Source organism: Gnatocerus cornutus, chromosome 3, assembly GCF_029298725.1.
Source record: "Gnatocerus cornutus isolate USDA-ARS CGAHR chromosome 3, icGnaCorn1.1, whole genome shotgun sequence".
Classification (NCBI taxonomy): Eukaryota; Metazoa; Arthropoda; class Insecta; order Coleoptera; family Tenebrionidae; genus Gnatocerus; species Gnatocerus cornutus.
The window spans coordinates 18,970,923-18,990,128 of NC_142235.1; the positions used below are offsets into that span (position 1 = coordinate 18,970,923).

General features: G+C 40.1%; 4 protein-coding genes across 6 annotated transcripts in view; 2 read left to right on the plus strand and 2 right to left on the minus strand.

The window, feature by feature from the left end:
• Smr (nuclear receptor corepressor smrter) overlaps positions 1 to 16,474 on the plus strand; it is a 50,552-nt gene extending 34,078 nt beyond the window's left edge. Inside the window, exons 6-8 of one of the 2 annotated variants that reach the window (XM_088032952.1) lie at positions 2,043 to 2,170; positions 12,785 to 13,309; positions 13,361 to 16,474. In XM_088032952.1, coding sequence (XP_087889078.1) covers positions 2,043 to 2,170; positions 12,785 to 13,309; positions 13,361 to 15,639 — 2,932 coding nt within the window. In that variant the 3' untranslated portion in view covers positions 15,640 to 16,474. The remainder of the gene's footprint in view (positions 1 to 2,042; positions 2,171 to 12,784; positions 13,310 to 13,360) is intronic. The other variant, XM_088032953.1, reaches the window with a different exon arrangement.
• On the minus strand, positions 2,191 to 3,710 carry LOC148177782 (uncharacterized). Its single transcript, XM_088032954.1, has 2 exons — positions 3,497 to 3,710; positions 2,191 to 3,249 (listed from the first exon to the last, which is right to left on the minus strand). Exons 1-2 carry the CDS (start codon positions 3,708 to 3,710, stop codon positions 2,279 to 2,281), a joined length of 1,185 nt encoding a protein of 394 aa, XP_087889080.1. The 3' UTR covers positions 2,191 to 2,278.
• On the minus strand, positions 5,668 to 6,907 carry LOC148177783 (chymotrypsin BI-like). Of its 2 annotated transcripts, XM_088032956.1 has the most exons (5): positions 6,836 to 6,907; positions 6,640 to 6,790; positions 6,343 to 6,593; positions 6,147 to 6,292; positions 5,668 to 6,097 (listed from the first exon to the last, which is right to left on the minus strand). In XM_088032956.1, the coding sequence occupies exons 1-5, from the start codon at positions 6,891 to 6,893 to the stop codon at positions 5,948 to 5,950; spliced, it is 756 nt and encodes a 251-aa protein (XP_087889082.1). In that variant the 5' UTR covers positions 6,894 to 6,907; the 3' UTR covers positions 5,668 to 5,947. The 2 variants fall into 2 exon arrangements, with proteins under 2 accessions (XP_087889082.1, XP_087889081.1); XM_088032955.1 differs by having other exon boundaries at positions 6,640 to 6,894.
• A 30-nt stretch (positions 16,475 to 16,504) lies between the features above and the next one.
• On the plus strand, positions 16,505 to 17,553 carry LOC148177784 (uncharacterized). Its single transcript, XM_088032957.1, has 2 exons — positions 16,505 to 16,713; positions 16,763 to 17,553. Exons 1-2 carry the CDS (start codon positions 16,573 to 16,575, stop codon positions 17,138 to 17,140), a joined length of 519 nt encoding a protein of 172 aa, XP_087889083.1. The 5' UTR covers positions 16,505 to 16,572; the 3' UTR covers positions 17,141 to 17,553.
• Positions 17,554 to 19,206: the final 1,653 nt, after the last annotated feature.

The following is a 19,206-nucleotide window of genomic DNA, read 5'->3' on the forward strand; positions in this document are numbered from 1 at the left end:
CCAGAAAATCAAAAACTTGGACACAAAACTGTAACTGAAACATCATGAATGTAAGTTTCATTATATAGATATTTACATAACAAGTGCGGAAAGTGAGCAATTTCGCACGAGTGTAAATGTAGATGCACGAGGTGCCAGCCGAGTGCAGATGTTACAGGAGTGCAAGAAAGACACTTTCCGACGAGTTGTGTACACTATTTTTCCTACGACCTTCTATCATCAGGAAGAAACCATAAGTCTTGACAATAGTTCATTTCTTATCTATTCTAAATATCATTTTTTACGACCATGAGGTTTTATATGAATAAAAGTGACGTTTTCCATATAGTTAGATGGTTGATGTTTTCGTACATAAATTACGAAAGTAAAAGTCACTAGTGTGATATGAATATATCCGCACAGACCTGTCAAAATTGTCTTGTCAGAAACGACCTAAACAATTCATTTTTACCATTATGCATGTTGTTTTACAGTGAATCGTCTAGATATTTTAGACAAAAATTCAAGAATTACATTTGTATTTGAAAATAACTGTCAATTTTGACAGGTCTGTGCGGATATATTCATATCGCACTAGTGATTTTTACTTTCGGAAATGGATGTACGAAAACATCAACTTTCGGAGTCATTTAACCGTGTGGAAAATGCCACTTTCATATGGGGTCGTAGGAAAAATAATTTTCAAGATAGTTATATTCACTATGAAAACAAAGCGGCAAAATAGTGCACGGCAGGCATTCCAGAGCCACCCTTGATTTGATGGTAGAAACATTTAAAAATACCTTGTATGATTTACTTACCTAATAACTCAAATTTTATAATAAATAAACATATTTATTTTGCACAAACAAAATATTCAAATTAGCAGAAAAAACTTTCGTGTTGTTAGTTTTGCCATATTGAAAAACTGACACTAATGGCTCGCTTTTCTAAACTAAGTTAGAGTGGTATCTAATATTAGGCAACCATCCAATATTTGGTGCTTTTCACCTAATGCTATTTTGAGATTTGTAGCTGAAGATTTCTTGCAAAACTCAGCACCTAATAGCCACCACGCAACATTAAAGCGAGCAATAAATATGAATGAAATATATTAAAACTTGTAATGACTTTGAAACTAGAGTTTAAAACTTACTATATCTGTCTAAAAATACGATAATTTACGAATATAATTAACCTTTCGGTGTAAAACTCGGATCAATCTTACGCAATCGGACGGGAAAAAAATGACCATAAAATAGAATCTGAAATGTGGTTATAAACTGTGGTGGTCATCTTTAAAAATACGTTTATTATAATACGACCACGCAAAACGTCTCTTTTTAAAATTTTTCAATGTTTTCTACAGTTTCTGATTGTAATTTGTTTTCTTATTAAAGTGGCGTTGGAATTAACGTCAAAACTGACACATAACTGACGTAAATTAAATTGGGTGATGCACATGTGATGTACGACGGCTTTGCATTGTTGCTTATGTTGGTAGCTCCGTGTTTTGGCGTTTCAGGTCTGTCAATTTAACCTCAATGTGTCAAATAATGAACGTATTTTGGTACATTATCCAATATAAGGCAACCATCCAATATTCGGTGCTTTTTCCCAAAATTGCGGAACTCTGATTTCCATTACGTTGCAATAGCGCGATTATAAACATTTTCCGCATTTGTTGACTGTTTGGCATTGTTTTAATTGTGGGCCACGAATGCTCGCCATCCCGCCAATTGTTTACATAGAGGCTCTGATGCAATCAACCCTCGCGGTTTTCCGGTATCGCGGTTCCGTCCCAAAGTCAATTAAAACTCGTCAATTTACAAAATTGATATGTAAGTTTGTTCGATAATTGTGCAGTCAGCAGTAATACCAACTCCCGGGGGGCAAAGAATCACTCCCCTAGATTGTAATGCAAATCGTGTTTGTCAGAGAATCAAACCGGATTCTAATCAGAAATATTACTCTCGTTTTAGCGGGGAAGAAATTCCGCGGGCTTGCAAAGTTGGTTTAATTTAAAAAATTGCGATTCTTGTTTCATTGGTGTGTTATTTCAGCAGCGGCGACCAAAGCAGCGCCGCGCCTTCGGCCACCATCACCGAGACGAAGAAGAAGAAGGAACGGAGAAAAGACAAAGAAAACGCGAACGTGGAAACCAGCGACGAGGAGACCACCGACTTGCCAGGTTGGTACCAATGACACTCAAACTTGAAACGATTTTATTATGTTGGTAATACATCGAATGATATGTTGATTAATGGATTCAAAAGAAGAGACAATCGGGTTGAGCAAATCACACGTCGCTATTGAGAGCTTCCACATCTATGGCACTCCCGCTGTCGCTGTTTTCCCGCTCCGGCAACATCTCGTTGTTCTTATTATTGTTATCCGCCATCTCTTCGGCGTGGCACAACTTCCGGTGCTTGTGCACGAAGTAGTAGCTGGGGAACTTCGACCCGCAGGTTTTACACGGGTAGTACTGCACGTTCATATCCAGAAGCTTCACCTCGCGCTTGTTTTCCTTCGGAGCAGCGGTCGCCGTCTTCGCGTCCAAACTCACCGGATGCAGGTGCCTCCGCGCGTGCTTCTGGTAACAATACTGCGACTTGAACGTGTGGTTGCAGTAGACACACGTGAACATCTCGTTCTGATTCTCATCGCCCATCTGCTCTTGGATGTTCTCAGTCATCACTTTATTCAACGCCGCGTTTTTATTCGCCTCTTGCATCTCGAAGACGCTGTCGCTGGTCTGCTGCTGGCCGTAGTTCTTGTTGATGACTCGGTGGAAGCGCACTGGGCCGTCGCAGCACGCGATGTCGATGATGACTTTCTCGTTGCGCCCGCTTCCGCCCTCACTCCGTCGCTTGTTTTTATTCTTCTCGGGTTTCTTCTCCGGTTGCGGCGGACTCTCCTCGCTCTTGGAAGTCGAGGGACGATTCTTCTCCTTCTCAACGGCGCGGAAGGGTGTCGCCTCCGACTTCTGCAGGTGCGAGAAGACGGGCTGGTAGATCTGTTGCGTGGGCAGGGCGGTTTTGCGACTGGGAATCGGCTTGATGATGGAAGGCCGCGTCTCGAGCGCCGGCTGGCTCTGGAGGAGGAAGGAGCGGCAGATTTCCAGAGCCCGCGGCATGTGGAGGATGTGCGTCGCCAGAAGAATATTATAGATGTTTGTGAGGTTCAAATCCAAGTAGCCTGTGTACATGAAGGTGAGGAGGGATGAAAACTCGTCCACGTTCACGTTGGGGACGGCGATGGGGGTGGAATCTGAAAAAGGGTCGTTTGCTCTAATTTTATCATTAACAGTTCGGGACGTGCAGATTTAATAACTCTAAATGCAGCAATTTTGTTAATTGCCGGCATGTTTGTAGTCAAAAACATTTGAATCGATGGCACTGTCAATCTATTTTATTAATTGGTGGGAGAAAACAAGCGAATTTGCGTTGGTAGCTGGCATAAAAATAAGGCCTGGGAATGGGAAATAAGTTGGCACCACTGTTTTTTGGGTTTTTACCTGTATGGTTGAGGAGGGCGGCCTTGAAGAACCCGCTGTGCGCGGAGAGTACGGCCCTGTGCGCGGAGAAGTGCGTCATTCCGGGCCCCACTTGGAGCGTGACATCGGGGGCCCCCGCAGTGTGCGTGGGGGCCGTGAGATTCAGTGGTGTGGGGGGCAGAGCCGGAATGGGGCAAGGGCCCAGGGACAACCAGGCCCTATAGAGGGAGTACATCTCACCCCTGCGAGTCCATGAGCACTGATAAAAAAATCGCCGATGTTACCACAATCAAAGATCGCGCAACACTGACAGATATCTTCATCAAATGTCAGTGCTTTATAACCATAATTCAAAATATTACCCTCTCTATTGGCGCCGAGAGGGTGGGGGCCACACTCGTACTCTCTTCAACCCCTTTTCATTCTTTGCGCATCAACCCGGAGATCGTATCTGTAATCGCGTATAATTGTTTCGTTTTATTTGGTGGGGAGTGGGGGTTGATTAGGGTGATAAGTCGTCGGATTTTTTCCAACCCCCGAAAAACCGCCCTTGATGGTATTGGCGAATCGCTTCAGACGTTATTAATTTATTCGTTAAATACACTTAATTATGAGTGAAACGCAGGCGCTGTGTTCGGCGTTTTAATTAGAAGAAGAGTCGTTAATTGAATGATTAGCAATTAATTGGACTCCTGCTAAAAATTGCAAGCTTGGCTGCTTCCTCCAAAAAGAGGAAAAAGTTGCGTTAATTAACAGGAGCACAGGGTTGTATTACTCAATTTTATCCCCCACAAATAGGAAAATTGCATGTAAGAGTCCATCGATTACGAGTTGCGTTTTCTTAATCGCCGAGCATCAATAATTCAAATGAAAATAACATTATTGGCCCTCGATACCGATCAACAATTTCATTATTGCTTCTATTACGTTATTACCGCATATTAATTTCGGTATTTTTCGATTAAAACCAATTATAACGATGGCCGCGTTGTGTACACGCACATATAAACACACACACAAAAACGAAAAATGTTTCGGTTATTAACGTAAAATGTATACAATTTCATTTTGAATTATTTATTGGCAGGAACGATCAATTTTCGAAACGGGACATTGTTTAATTAATCACGTTCCAAATTCGACAATACCAATTCACAAGCGATTTCGGGTTGGATTGTGTTTTGGAGTGGGGGCGGGGGTTGATACCGGGGGTTGGTTTCTATTAATGAAATAAAGTAGTCAGCAAACAGTGCCAGTTCATTTGGAAAAAGTAGCTGTAGGCATTTCATCTCGAAAGATAAACTCACGACGTGCATACATACAAGAGACGTCTGAAATTTTGTTTGGGAGCTCTAGATTAATATTGAAGTTGTGCAAATAAGAGCTTATTAAAATTTAATCACGATTTCTCAAGTCGGATTTTATTCAAAAAACAAAAAGAAACTCAAAGGTTAATTAATTTTTTAGGCGACTTGAACTAAAAACTGACATTTCTGTCCCCAAATGCGGACGAAAAATGACCGTTTTTTGGAGGTTTTTATTTTTATCCATACTAGGGTGGCGTCATCTATCGTTATTTTTTTCTTAATTACATAATGATACCGACATTACCCCTAATTTTATAATTATTTAGGTAAAATCAAATCAAACGTGCTGCTGCAACAACATCAAAAATGTCAAAATTTCAAATACATAAGTGTGATTTAGCCCTCACTTCGGCCATTAAAATAAGGCTCGGCCAAAAAAGAAACACTTTTTGACCTTGGTACATAAAGAACTATTTTAGGCCGCTCTCCATTTTTTTTGGAAACATAAATAGGCCTCCAAAATGGAAACTAGTTAGTTTTATTGTTTAACGGTTGGTATCGCACTGTAATCATTGGAGAGGAGTCTGCTGAAGAAGAATACAATGTCGCTAGAAGCAACCTTGGAGAGTAAAAGTCTCTAGATCAGAATTTTTTTTGAAATCCGAAATAGTTTTTCGAAGTCTGAGTGAAATAGTATTTTCCGGCCTTATGACCCAAAAAACTATTGTTTTTATGGGAACGTATGTCGAAACTTGGCGGGTAAACGTCAAATAGTTGACAAAAGTTAAGGAATGACAGATATTAAGACATACGTAAAATAGAGAGAACGACTCTTTATTCATTACGAAAGTACAAAACTATTGTACGATCAAGTAAAATCCTGGGCTGAGGAGGCATTGGAAACTTGCAACTGTTTTCATTTTTTACAGTGTACATTGACAGATGTGGTGACAATTTGTTGAAAATTTGACAACTAACCTTAAATCTGCGGATAGCGGAAATTAGGAGACTCAAAAAGCAAAAAATAAAGTCATAAGGCAAAAAACGAAGCGAATGGATAAATTGGAAAGTTCCCAGGCGTTGGCGGGAAATTTAAATTTTACACTGTCACAAACGGTTACTTTTACCAAAACCAACTGCGCCAAGAAATTTACTTCAACGTACGTTAAACCCCCGTGTTTTCGCGTATCCACCTGCGATACAAATCGGTTCTTGCAAAAGCCACCGGTCTACCACTTTCGCAGCCTTCTGAAGACCCAAAACTGACAATTCCGACGTGGACGTTGTTGCTGACCACTGGACCTCCACTGTCCCCCTAGAAAAACACACTAGCACCCCAAAAAACAGTACCAAATTGTACCAACCTCGCAAGTTGCCTGTACTAAACTCCCCAGTTGTTGAGCACAGAAAGCCCCTTTTGGCAACTGGTTGCCATAAGCCGAACTACAATCACTATCAGAGATAGTGATAAGACTCACGTAGTGAAGAAGTGGCGACGGTTTATCCTCACCTACAATCAAGACAGTTAGAACAAAATTTTCTTTTAAGACAGGTCCGTACTGTCACTAGTTAGCCCCCATCCGCTCGCAGTAACAATAGAACCGGTTGGCAAAGCACTTTCCGCCAGAGAAACCCTTTGAATATTATCACTTAACCGTACGGATTTCGGAAGAAAAACCAAACCCACATCATTATCCAACCCAGAATTGTAATTTTCGTGTAAAACGTATTGAATTGTGGTCACTACGACTCTATCCGAGTCGCTTTGAGTCAGTTTGACCGACCCTAGACGTACGACGAAATGGGTGGCTCTGAAAATCGAAACTTAGAGAGTTGGAAATACCATCATGGTCGTACCCATAGACGCAGTGTCCGGCTGTAAGGACCCATCGGTCACTGATTAAGGCCCCGCCACACCAGGTGGAGGCGCCATTCTTGGTGATTTCTAAGGAGGCTTGCCAGGGGAACTGGCCTTTAGCTGCTTGGTCGCCGTTGATGATGCGAGAGTCTAAAAACGAGTTATCAGGGGGGGAGTAAGGGGTTGGGGGCTCACTTAGGAGTTTGGGGCTTGAGGGCACCACCAACGCGAAGAGAACGAGGAGTGGGTGCATGTTTTTGGTAGCGAGTGCGAGATTAGATTCGCATTGTCTTTTATAGCAGGTTTTTCTTGAGATAAGATAATACGGTTCCTGAAAATGCAACAATAACGGACTTTATAATTGTTTTATTATCGGATTAACTATGGATTAAATATGTTTTGACATTTTTCTCAGAAAATGCAAATAAGAATTTGAAATTTTGGGGACAAAAGTAAGCAGATAAGATGAATCGAATAGATCCACATTTACGTGACACTTCTGGTTATGTAGGAAGTAGCAGTCAACTTACTTATTTTAAATGGAACACCCTATATTTTATTGCATTTTTGAATTCTATGTGAAAAAATATTGCTTTACAAAAAAATATTTACAGAAAAATTTTGGTAAATTTTTTATGTCTATTAGACCACTAAATTTGTTTATAAAAGATCTATGTAAAATTCAATTTTTACCATTCCAAAGTCTCTTAAAAAAATTGGAAACAAAACAGTAAAAACACTTCTTTTTTTCATATTTTTAGTAGAAAATAGGTATCTAATCCATAAAGTTAACGCAAAATTTTATTGTTCGTTTGTGTTGTGATTATTTTTCATTAAAGTGACAGGTTTGAAATAGATTATAGGCTACTCACCTCACAAAAAAAATTCACTTCTGTTGTGCAATTTTTTTTAGATAAATCAAGATATCTCTGAAATGATTCAATTTAAAAGTATAGCACATTATACATCAAGCACCTTTAATTTATATGTAAAATCTGAAAATGCAATAATATATGGGGTGTTTCATTATAAATAAGCAAGTTGGTTACTACTTCCGGCATAACCGGAAGTGTCACGAATACGTGAATATTCGCCGATTTTTGTTTCCAAAATTTCAAATTTTCATCTTTTGCAGTTTATGAGAAAAATGTTAAAACGTACAAGGTGTTTATAAATGTTTCTAACATCAAGGGTGGCTATGAAATGTCAAAGAAATTTGCCGCTCATTATAAATGTGGGTTTAGATTTTTTAACTGACATTTGTAGTTAACCTCAATCATAGAGCAAATAAAGTAAGTTTTGAGAAGAAAACTGTTCTAGCTAGTTGTGGTTTGAAACCTGAAAATCAAAAATTTGAACACAAAACCGTGACAGAAACGTCGTTTACGTAAGTAACATAAATAATTTTCAAAGCGGCAAAACAGTGCACGACAGGAATTCCAGAGCCAGCCTTGATGCTAGAAACTTTTACAAACACCTTGTATATAAATACGTTTAAAACAGTTAAAGCGTTAAGGATTTAGGGTTTTCATCGAAATAAAGTTGAGAGACCTGAAAATGTGGTAAAATATTGAAGACCTCGCGGGTTTCTACTCGTTTTTGTTTAACTTCGGCCACTGAAGTTATGCAGAATATTTTAAAAAATTCAGTTCGGCAACGTAACAGTTTTATCGTCATGTCGAATTAATAGCGGGCGATATAATAATAAAAGAATCATGACACTGAAAAACAGGTTAGCACGCAATGAAATTAATTTATCGCCCCATCGATTGGTCATTATTTAACCAAAACTGTTACGGCCCTGCTTGGATTTGCACGTCAAACAATCGTATCGGCATCATCAGCGTTGTGATTTGAATCAATCGACGATCACGATGTCATGCGATTGTGTCCACTCTTCTCACTTCCCCCGCCGCCCCATACAATTTCCATTAATCAACGAATTAAAACGGGCGCTCACTTAATTAAATAAAAATATTTAATACACTTTTCCGGTCCATTTGATTTCGTTTTTAAAGTGTATGTGTGCGTACACTTTTCTCCTAATTGAATTAAATATTAATATTTCAATTTCGCGCTTGGATCTGGCGGGGCCAACTACCCGAGGCTCACTTTGAGAATATTTTATCATCGGAAGTGTAATAGGAGAGGGATTAACCGGACATGTGTCCTGTCTCGGGATTATCCGTTGATTTTTTGACGTCTTTGGGGATTCGAAAAATCGTTAATCAATCTCGATAATTAGAGGATTATCGAATTTGCAACGTGTGACCATCAATCGTAATTTTGCTAATTGTGATAGGCCATCTCAGGGGGTGGCTTCGTTAAATTTTCATTGTGACAAATCCTGGCGCGGCTCCCGGGCCCTTTTTGCCTGATTGCGAGAACAAACACACGAATTTTTTCTACAGGGCGGGACTGGCCCCCGTCCCGACGGGCGGAAGGTGGTTCAGGCCCAATTAGCAAGTTATCTCGTGTTGATTTTCTCGACTAATTAAAGCGGATTATGGCGGAGAACATTCGTTTGCCAATTACTGCAGCTTTGCTGTTTAAACTTCGCAAGGAGGCTCTTTCTACATGTTGACTTTACCTGCTAGATCTTCATTTTTTTTTATTGTTATTATAAGTGGGAGTGGGGCGAAGGGCGAGTTCTCTAGGGGCGACGAGTCGACGACTAAACCAAACATTCTGTCGTTGATAATCAAAAGATTTTCCGCATGAATTTCGACATTATTATATACATTTCCTGCGGGACCGTTCTCGCTGATTGCCGTTGTTCCAGGGGCGGATTTCGCCCGAACAATGGACGAGAGAGCAATTATCAAATTGCTAATTACGGGCCATATTTATTGTCGCTGATTTTATTCGAAGAAAATTGCTCAACGATCCCTTTTTCAATCATCGTAGGTTGAATAACTTACATTTTAAAAATTTGTTTGAATAATTGCATTTTTTTTATTTTCAAAATTTTTGATGGTTTAGCGGGTTAAAATTCTATAATCGACAACAGAATATTTGCTGAGAAAAGCATTTTTCTTATACAATTCTAAAACCAAGACAACTGGATTGAAAATTCCAATAATGTAGTTGGCAAAATATGTATTATAACTACACTGCGCTGTAAAATTAACGCAAACTTTAAATAGTTATTTGTGTACCAAGGCCAAAAAGTGTTTCTTTTTTGGCCGAGCTTTTTTTTAACGGCCGAGACGGGGCAAAATGGCACTTTTTGGCCGTGATACACAAGATTTTTAGGCGACATCATTAAATTTACAAGTTAATTAATTTTATTTATGATTTATTGATTTAATCATTTGTAACAACTGAATAATTGTAAATATTTATGAATCCTTCAGAAAAGTTCATATTTTCTTTATTTACATTTACAGTTTCGGCATGTGAGCTTCATAATTTGTATGAATTAGGTTTGACGTGCTTCTTGATGTTGTTGCAGCAGCACTGCTAGACATGTTCATTTTCAATAATTCAACACGTCTTTGTTGCACTTTACAGCAGTTTGTCGATTTGATTTTACCCAAAAATTATAAAAATGTCGGTATCTTGATGTAATATGGAAAACTATGGATAGATGGCGCCACCACAGATTTGAGGTCTAAAAATTCCATTTTTAGTTTAAGTCGCTTAAAAAAGTTATGTAAGGTGAAACGTCAAAATTTTTGGTTTTTTAGATTTTCCTCAAAAACGGTAAGTTTTATCAAAAATATAGCCTAGACAAAAATTGTAGATCATAAAATTATCTACAAAAATGGTCTGTCTACTTTTTTCTTCAAAACTACCGTTCTTAAGATATCGCCGTTCTAAAAATTGAAGGACATTCTACATGATATGCACACAAAAAATATACTGATTTCCATAAAAAGAAATGGGGTGAAGCGATTGTGGTGAAATTTATACAAAGGTTCTGTTTGTTCATAATAAACAAAATGTGTGAATACAACTGTTAAAAATCGTGTTTTTTTTGCAATAAAAGCACACTTGAAAAGTAGTACTCTATCAAGAAGCAAGAAACCCTCAGTAAAACATAACCAGTTGAAATATTTTGATAAAATTTTCATCATTTCAGTTTTATGCTGAAATAAAGGTTTTCTGCAAATTTCATCAAAATCTGATTACTGCTTCTAGGTGTTGCATTTTTTATGAAAATCAGATAGAATGTAAATCCTTTAACTTTTAGAACGGCGATATCTTAGTAATGGTGATCGTTAGGAAAAAAAGTATAAGAATAATTTTTGTAGATAAAGTTATGATCTACAATTTTTATTTTGGCTATATTTTTGATAAAACATTGAATAACTTTTTTGGCACACATGGGATCTATGGGGACTTTTAAAACTTTATTTCTACAGGTGGACCTAAGATCTCTACTAAAATTCAGCTCTGTCGGAATTTTTGTTATTTGAATTGTCCATTTTGACCGGACTAAAAGTTTGATATGCAATTTCGGATTGTCCTATAAATGTTTTATCAAATTAAAGTAATCCTAAGTTGGTGTGAATTGTCAATAATTTTTTTAAAGCCATTTTTAAAATTAATAGACCGATTTTGCCTTAATTTACTGGGTTTATTTAAAATTTCTAGAATGTGCGCCTTTTTCTCAACAATTTTTCAGTTTGCTAAAGTTAATATACGAGTGAAAAGTAGAAAATTCCCCATATTTCATAGCTGAAAAAATTACTACAAAAATTACTAAAATTACTAATTGTAGTGGAGGATATCAGAACACTTTGCTTCCTCTTGAAAATTAAAATTTCCAAATATTGGTAGACTACTTAATACACGACTCTAAAATAATAATTTCCCCAAATTTCATAGCTGTAGCGCTAAAATTACCGAAATTTTAATGGTGGATGTCGGAAATTTTTGCTTTGTTTTCAAAATAAAATTTTTTTTGGCCTCATGAAGTGTAAACGTCAAATTAACATTCAATTGACATCTTCGGAAACACTAGATTTACAAGCGCCCTGGACGTTTACACACGCCGTGCTGTAAAAATTGCCCAAATCGTCTGCTCTTCACATGCGTTTATAAATTAAAATCACTTTACCATAATGAAGATTGATCACCAAAGTGGAATCTACCTAAATTATTATCTCAATTAAGACAATATTTCTATTTTTAAAGTAATATTAAAACGTTTTTTATACAGCGCCATCTTGTGTACTTTTTGTGCACCAACTACAAAATTGACAGAATTGACAGATGATGAAATTTACAAATGTCAGATGTGACAGTTCCCATAAATTTTGAAAAATCCAATTATTTAAATTAAAATTTTTCGGCCAAAAAGTTTAATACAACTCTTGTGCGTTAACCATTTTACAGCGCTCAATCATTAAAGCACTCCGGCTACGCCGTCGTGCTTCAAACTGATTTCGCGCTGTAAAATGTAAGTTACCACACGCGACTGTAAATAACTATAAAGTCTGTGTCTTCCGTTCTAGACTTTCTTAATTTATTAAAATTAGTACATAACTCATAGGTAGTAACTTTCCTAAGTTTCGTAGCCGATGTACTGAAATTATAAAAACATTCCGAATTTAAACAAAGGGTGTCTAAATTTTTTGGTCCGCCTTAACAATTTCTAAAATTGGGTCTTTTGCTCTACAGTTTTGCAATTTGCTAGAGTCAATTGACGGCTTAAAAGTTGTATTTTTCCGAAATTTCATAGCCGTAGCACTAAAATTACCAAAATTATTATAAAACTAGTTATGGCATTTTGATAATCCATTTGCCTTGGTTTTAGAGTTGTATGACATAAATGCTTTTCACATCTCTGCTTTTCACAGCAAAAATACTGTTGTCGATTATAGAATTTTAAACGTCTAAGCCATCAAAAGTTTAAAAAATAAGGAAAATTCAAATATTTATGCATAAATTTTTCTAATTTTTCAAAATAAATGCAATTCAACCTACGATCATTTAAAATTTGACTTTTTTGAAAAAGGGATGCCCTAGAATACATTGTTGGTTTTCGTTTTGATGCGCAATTTTGTTAAACAAAATTCTCTTCCTCTTTTTCCATGTTGGCCGAATGTGCAAAAATCCCGAATCAACACATCCCGCTTAATTGCCGGAATGCAAACTAATCAAAACCAAACCAAACACATTTAATTATTGTTGCAGACAAATCCATCCAAGGGACGTGCATCGTCTGCAGCGCCCAACTGGGCCCCCACCTGCAGTCGCGCCCGCTGGTGCCGAGTCAGGCGTCCCAATACGGCCTCCGCGAAGACCAGATACCTCCAAATGGGCGCGTCTGCAACACCTGTCGGTGCAAATGCGTGCGATCTCGCTACACCCATTGCCCATTACCATCGTGTCCCAACTCCAGAGGGCGCGTGAAGAGGTTGCGCTCGTTTCCGCAACGGCTGCAGGATCTTCCGTCGGACGTCCGCGAGCCGCTTCTGGCGGAGTTCCACGTCCCCAGTGGCGTGACGAAGTGTTGCTCGGCGTGTTTTAACAGGATTCAGAGGCGGCTGGGGCCGGTCGAAGAGTGGACGGAGGAGGAGATCGGCCAGCTGAAGAACTGTCTGACGGAGGCGGGCGCCAACTGGCAGGTGGTGGGGGAGAGGCTGAACAAACCGCCCCATCAAGTCCGGGCGTTCTACTCCGCCAACCGCAAGAGGCTGAATTTGGAGAGCTGTCTAGGTATGTCCGTGAAGACAGTCTTCAGTCAGTGGTAAAATTAACACTTTCTAGGTGACCGGAAGCCGACTCTGACTGACGAGGAGGAGAGCGGCTCCAGCACCTCCAGCTGCGAGGAGCCCATGCGGGACCGACATTCCAGCGACACGGCAAGCGCGGCCGAGAGCCCCCCAGTTATCCCGAACCAGAGCCAGAACCCCATCAAGAAAGAGGATTACGACTCTTCAGCGACGGAGACCGCCGACGAGGCCCAAACTCCCGATCATTACCAAGGCTCCGCCACCATCACTCCCGTCACGAACGATGGACAACTCCGCCAGAACGCCTCCCCTCTGAGCGTCAAAGACCTGGTGCTCAACGTCATCGAATTACAACTTATGAAGAATCCAGGTGCTCAAGTCCAGAATCCTCCAACAAGCGGCATGACACCCACAATCAAATCAATCCTCCACAACGATTCGAATGAAGTCACTATAGTAAGCGAATACAGTCTGAACCCTCAGCGACCACCACGTAGTGACATGTCTTTGGCGAAACTCGTAACGCCTTTGATCGGTGCGACGATCACCCCAGTTCCTGCGGCGCCTCACCAACAGCAGCAGCAGGAGCAGATGAACTCGCGAAATGATCTCGTCGTGTTATCAGTGCAGGATTCGCGCGAACCGGAGACGTTAGATTTAAGTATAAAGAAGCCGCGCGAGCCGCCGCCCCCGGCGCATTCGAAGCACCCGCAGCAGCAGATGCACAGGGAGTACTTGCCGTACCACCAAGAAAGAAAAAGTCCGGCTTTTCCAATCCGCTCAGGGCCAAAACTGCCGAGTCCTAAACCGGCGAATCCTAAGTCAGGTTCGATTACTCTAGGCACCCCTATTATAAACCAGCAGCCCCGATACGAAGGGTTGCTGCGGCAGATGACCCCCGAGACCAAAATGGGGTCGATCACCCAGGGCACCCCCATCCACATGCCGCACATGCAGGAAAAGCGCGTCTATGAGTATTTTAATAAGAGGGGGGTGCCGCAGAACTCGCCCCAACCGGGGGCGTACGCTCAATACCGCCAACCAGCTTACACAGTGGAGCAACAGTTGAGTTCGCGACAGATTATTATGAACGACTATATAACCTCCCAGCAGATGCTGGGGCGCAGGAACGAAAAAGCGCAGTACTACCCTGCGAGTAGCCCCCATCGAACTCCGCCCCCGCCGCCTCAACAACAAAACCAGCAGCGCCAAGGGGTGATCCAGAGACACACCCGCCCCTATCTGCCGCCGGGGCACGAAGCGTTGTCGAGTCTAGTCGATGTGGCTGTCCAACAACCCAGTTTACCAGTGCCCAACGCCCCCCATGAAGGACTGGGCAAAACCATGGCGGACAACATCATGGAGCAACCGCACCGGTTCCAAATCATCCAACAACACCAACAGCAAATCCGCCAACAGCAGCGGATGGAGGAGCAACGACGGATCGTCTACCAACAGCAGCCGCCTCCACCAAACCCGCAGCGGCACCAAGCGCGTGGGGGCGATTCAACCACTTCTTTGACAGCAGCTAGTTTGATCGATGCCATCATCACCCATCAGATCAACCAGACGTCGGAAGGAGGCAGGGAGATGATGCCGAACTCGCGCGAGACGAAGCCTGGGGATTTGTTGTTCCAGAGTTTCCACAGGGATCCTCCGCAGAGTCAACAGGACAACGGCGAGCGCCCGCCGTCGGTGATCAGTATCGACCTCGAATCGGACACTATTAACAAAAATCTGACTGTGAAAGAGTTGACGGATTCGGTGATTAGCCACGATTTCAGCACCAGAGGACCGGGAAACTACTACCACCTCCAGGACAACGTGAACGAGCAGTGGAAACGAAGAATGCAGCAGCAGCAACAGAAGGAGGATAAGCGGGCGGCGACGCCCCAACAGGACGAGCGACAGATCATCCGCATCGCCCAGCCGCAGAAGTACCACGTGGAGCCCGTGTCGCCCCCGGACAACCACTGGAGTGCCGAGCAGAACTTCCGGCGGTACCAACAGCAGCCGCAGCAAAACCAGCACATCTCGGCGTTGGATTACGTGAAGAATAGGATAGTGGAGGTGATGCGAACGGAGGATGATAAGAAGGAGACGCAGGAGAATCAAGAGAAGGAAAGGAGCGACAGTCCTGGGGAGATGGTGATAGATGAAGAGAAGCACGAAGAGATGCAGCAGGCGCAACAGCAGCCTGGATTCGGATTTCCTTATGTTCATAAAGAGAGCACTGCCAACGATAGTTCAAGAAATAACGAGCCGAAACCGCTGTTGTCGGCGCAATACGAACCATTATCAGATGAGGATTAGTGTTTTAATGGACTTGGAGCTTTTTGTCTGTATATAATAAGTGATAAGTGATAACTAGGTTAGGTTAATGTTAACTGTATTCATACAGATGGGGCTCTGCGCTCGCTTCGCTCGCGCTCGCTGCGGCCATCACGCGAGTGCGAGATGGTAGCGGCGACGGGAGCGAGCGAAGGGAACCGATCGGTTAGCGTCCATTTCAGTTTTTTTTTTTAATTGATGATTACTTTAATTGTAGATAACAGTTTTACTTTACTGTAAATAAATCTTGTATACAATAAGTTTAAGTGTAAGGATTTAGGGAATAGTTATTCGATTCAATTGCATAGCCTCAAAATTTGATATTTATGTGACTTTCTGGAGGATGGCGGTTATATGCAATGTCCAGTTTTTTGCATTTCCAACTAACTTTAATTTCGATTGAATTTCCACCAAATTCATGTTTTTCGTGCAATGCATGTCGTGCGTTTATTTTCGAATCTTCGCTTTTTACGTTGCGTTCGGAACTGTCAGTGTATTTTTTCCTGTATAAATGATTTTTGGAAATGTAAATAAACCCAAATTTAATATAAATATATTGATAGCGCGTAAGGGATTACATGAACCTTGTAAATACTTGTGAATTTTTCTTTTTTTAATCTTCTGTTTTTACGGAGTAATTTAAGTCTTTAACGCTTTCACGTCTACACAAGACGAACTGATGATTTTTCTACACACTATGAAAGGACAAAAATATAAAATGCTTCCAAAAGTATGTATGTACACTGTCGATTTTTTAGTTTGTATTTTCAAATAGTAATTTGTTATTTTGTTGAAATAAATTAAATATCAGTTTGAACTTTGTTTCTTTCGCAACCTTCCACCAGAGGCCGCCGCCCCCATCTTTAATCAATACACAGCGGGCACATGTCATAACATGCCCTTACAGTGTCAATCATGGCCGAAGGCACTTACGAGTACGAGTGCATGCGAGCTGAGCTCCTAGGCGTCGAAAAACCAGACTACGAAGACTTCCTCAAGACCCAGGCAGAGCGCGCCGCCGCCGCCGAAGAAAACCAAGACGTCGAAGCTCTAAAGGTAAACCTTCCTCACCACCACTCTTACTCTACCTCGCGTACTCTTCCAGGACGCGGACCATGAAGACGAGTCCACGGCGCACATCTCCGGAGGCCTGGACGAGCTCAACAGTATCCTGCAAGTGACGCAGAAGAAGATCCATCGATTTAAAGCCTCCTGCAGTTCGTTGACGAGTTTATTGAAGTTTAAACTTGGAACGGCGTCCTCGTCGGAAAATGTAGCTGCAGATGGTCAGTCCAGTGATAGTCCAGTTGTACCAACAGCTCTGAGTGAGAATGGGAGCTGCAGCGAAGCTCCCAGGAGGAGCGACTTGGCTAAGGCCTTGGACAATCATGTCGATAGAATAGATACGATGATCGAGAAGGCTGAGAATGCTCAATATAGCATGATTAACCAAAACAAAGAAATGAAGAGATTTCTGCAGTGAATCTCCAATTTTCGGCTTTCTTTGCCTTGAATGTGATCTTTCTCTATCTGTCTTGTTGTTTAATGTAGTTATTTGTTTAAGACAAGCTTGAAAATGGGGTGATTGGGGGAAAAAAGCCTAAACTGCGGCAGAGTACCCATTTTAACTTGTGCTTCCAGCTTAATATCGATATTTTATAACTTGTTGAGAGGAAAATTGATGTCGTCCGTTTATGTAGTTTGTTAATGTTGTACTACTAAAATATCTAAGGAAGAGGAGCTCAACAGTGGCAATAATGTGGGAAATTCAAATGGATGCTCTTATGATTTTGCACAAAGTACCTTGATGATGAATCAGGCCTTGATTATCGAAACGTTGCCTATACGTTTACGAGTAGCTGTTGTAAAATGAGAAAATAAAAATTTCGTTTATGACTGATTTTTTTTCTGGGGTCTATTGGTGACGTCACTGTCCGTAACTTTTGTCGCTCAGTTTAGATCCGTGTGAATGACATTTGTTCGGAAAAGTGAGGGAAATTGTTAATTGAGTCTGACAAAGCTCTGTATTTCGTTTTTTTTTTAATTAAAACTGAGCAAGTTAGGAATTTTTCTATGAAATGATTGATAGTTTGGGCAAAAATGAAAATTTCTAAATATTCTCTTTCACGGTTTAAAATTTTGAAATTTAACACTCGTCGAAAATGGATCTAAAATAGTAACTTCTCAAAATTTCATGGTTTTTGAATCAAAACTGGCGACGCTAGCAATTTTTCTACGAACTAATCGAAATTTTTGGTTTGGACGAAAAGGAAAATTTCTATTTCTCGGTCTAAAATTTTGAAATTTAACACAGTTAAGGAACAGACCCAATATAGTAAATCATTCAAATTTCATTATTTTGAAATAAAAACTGGCGAAATTACGAATTTTTATTCGAAATAATGGAAATTTTTGGTTTGTGCGAAAATGAAAATTTTTAAAAACCCTCTTTCTTGCTCTAAAATTTTGAAATTTAGCACACTTAAGCAACAGACCCAAAAGAGAAATTCCTTCAAATTTCATTGTTTTGGAATTAAAACTACCGAAGTTACGAATTTTTATAACACACGGTGGAAATTTTTGGTTTGTGCGTAAATAAAAATAAAGATTTCTCTAATTTTTCTACCATGTTCTAAAATTTTGAAATTTAACACACGTAGAAAACGGATCTAAAGAAGTAAATTCTCAAAATTTCATGGTTTATGAATCAAAACTGATCAAGCTAGCAATTTTTCTACGAAATAATCGAAATTTTTGGTTTAGACCAGAATGAAAATTTCTAAAAAATTTTAACAGTTAAAGAACAGACCCCAAATAGAAATTCCTCCAAATTTCGTTATTTTGGAATAAAAACTAGCAAAGTTACGAATTTTTATTCGGAATAATGGAAATTTTTGGTGTGTACGAAAATGAAAATTTCTTGGTCTGAAATTTTAAAATTTAGCACACTTAAAAAAACAGACTCAAAATAGTAATTCCTCCAAATTTCGTTATTTTGGAATAAAAACTGGCGAAGTTACGAATTTTTATTCGAAATGTTGAAAATTTTTGGTGTGTGCGAAAATGAAAATTTCGAAAAACTCCTTTTCTTGCTCTAAATTTTTGAAATTTAGTACACTTAAAAAACAGACCCAAAATAGTAATTCCTCCAAATTTCATTATTTTATTAAAATATCTATGGAAAAAGACCTCAACTGTGGCAATAATGTAGGAAATTCAAGTGGACGCTGTTATGATTTGGCATAAAGTACCTTGATGATGAATCAGGTCTTGATTATCGAAACGTTGCCTACACGTCGCGAATAACTGTTGTAAAATTTCCTTTATTCTTGGGTCTATTCGTGACGTCACTGTCCGTAACTTTTGTCGCGCAGTTTAGATCCCCGCCAATGATATTTGCGCGGTGAAGCCCCCATTCGGAAAAGTGAGGGAAATTGTTAATTGAGTCCTGACAAAGCTCAGTATGGTCATTATAACGTTAATTGGCGTAATGTGCCGCCATTTTAAATCCGTGCAATTTTTTGACGTTTCTCTGATCGCTCCTGATTG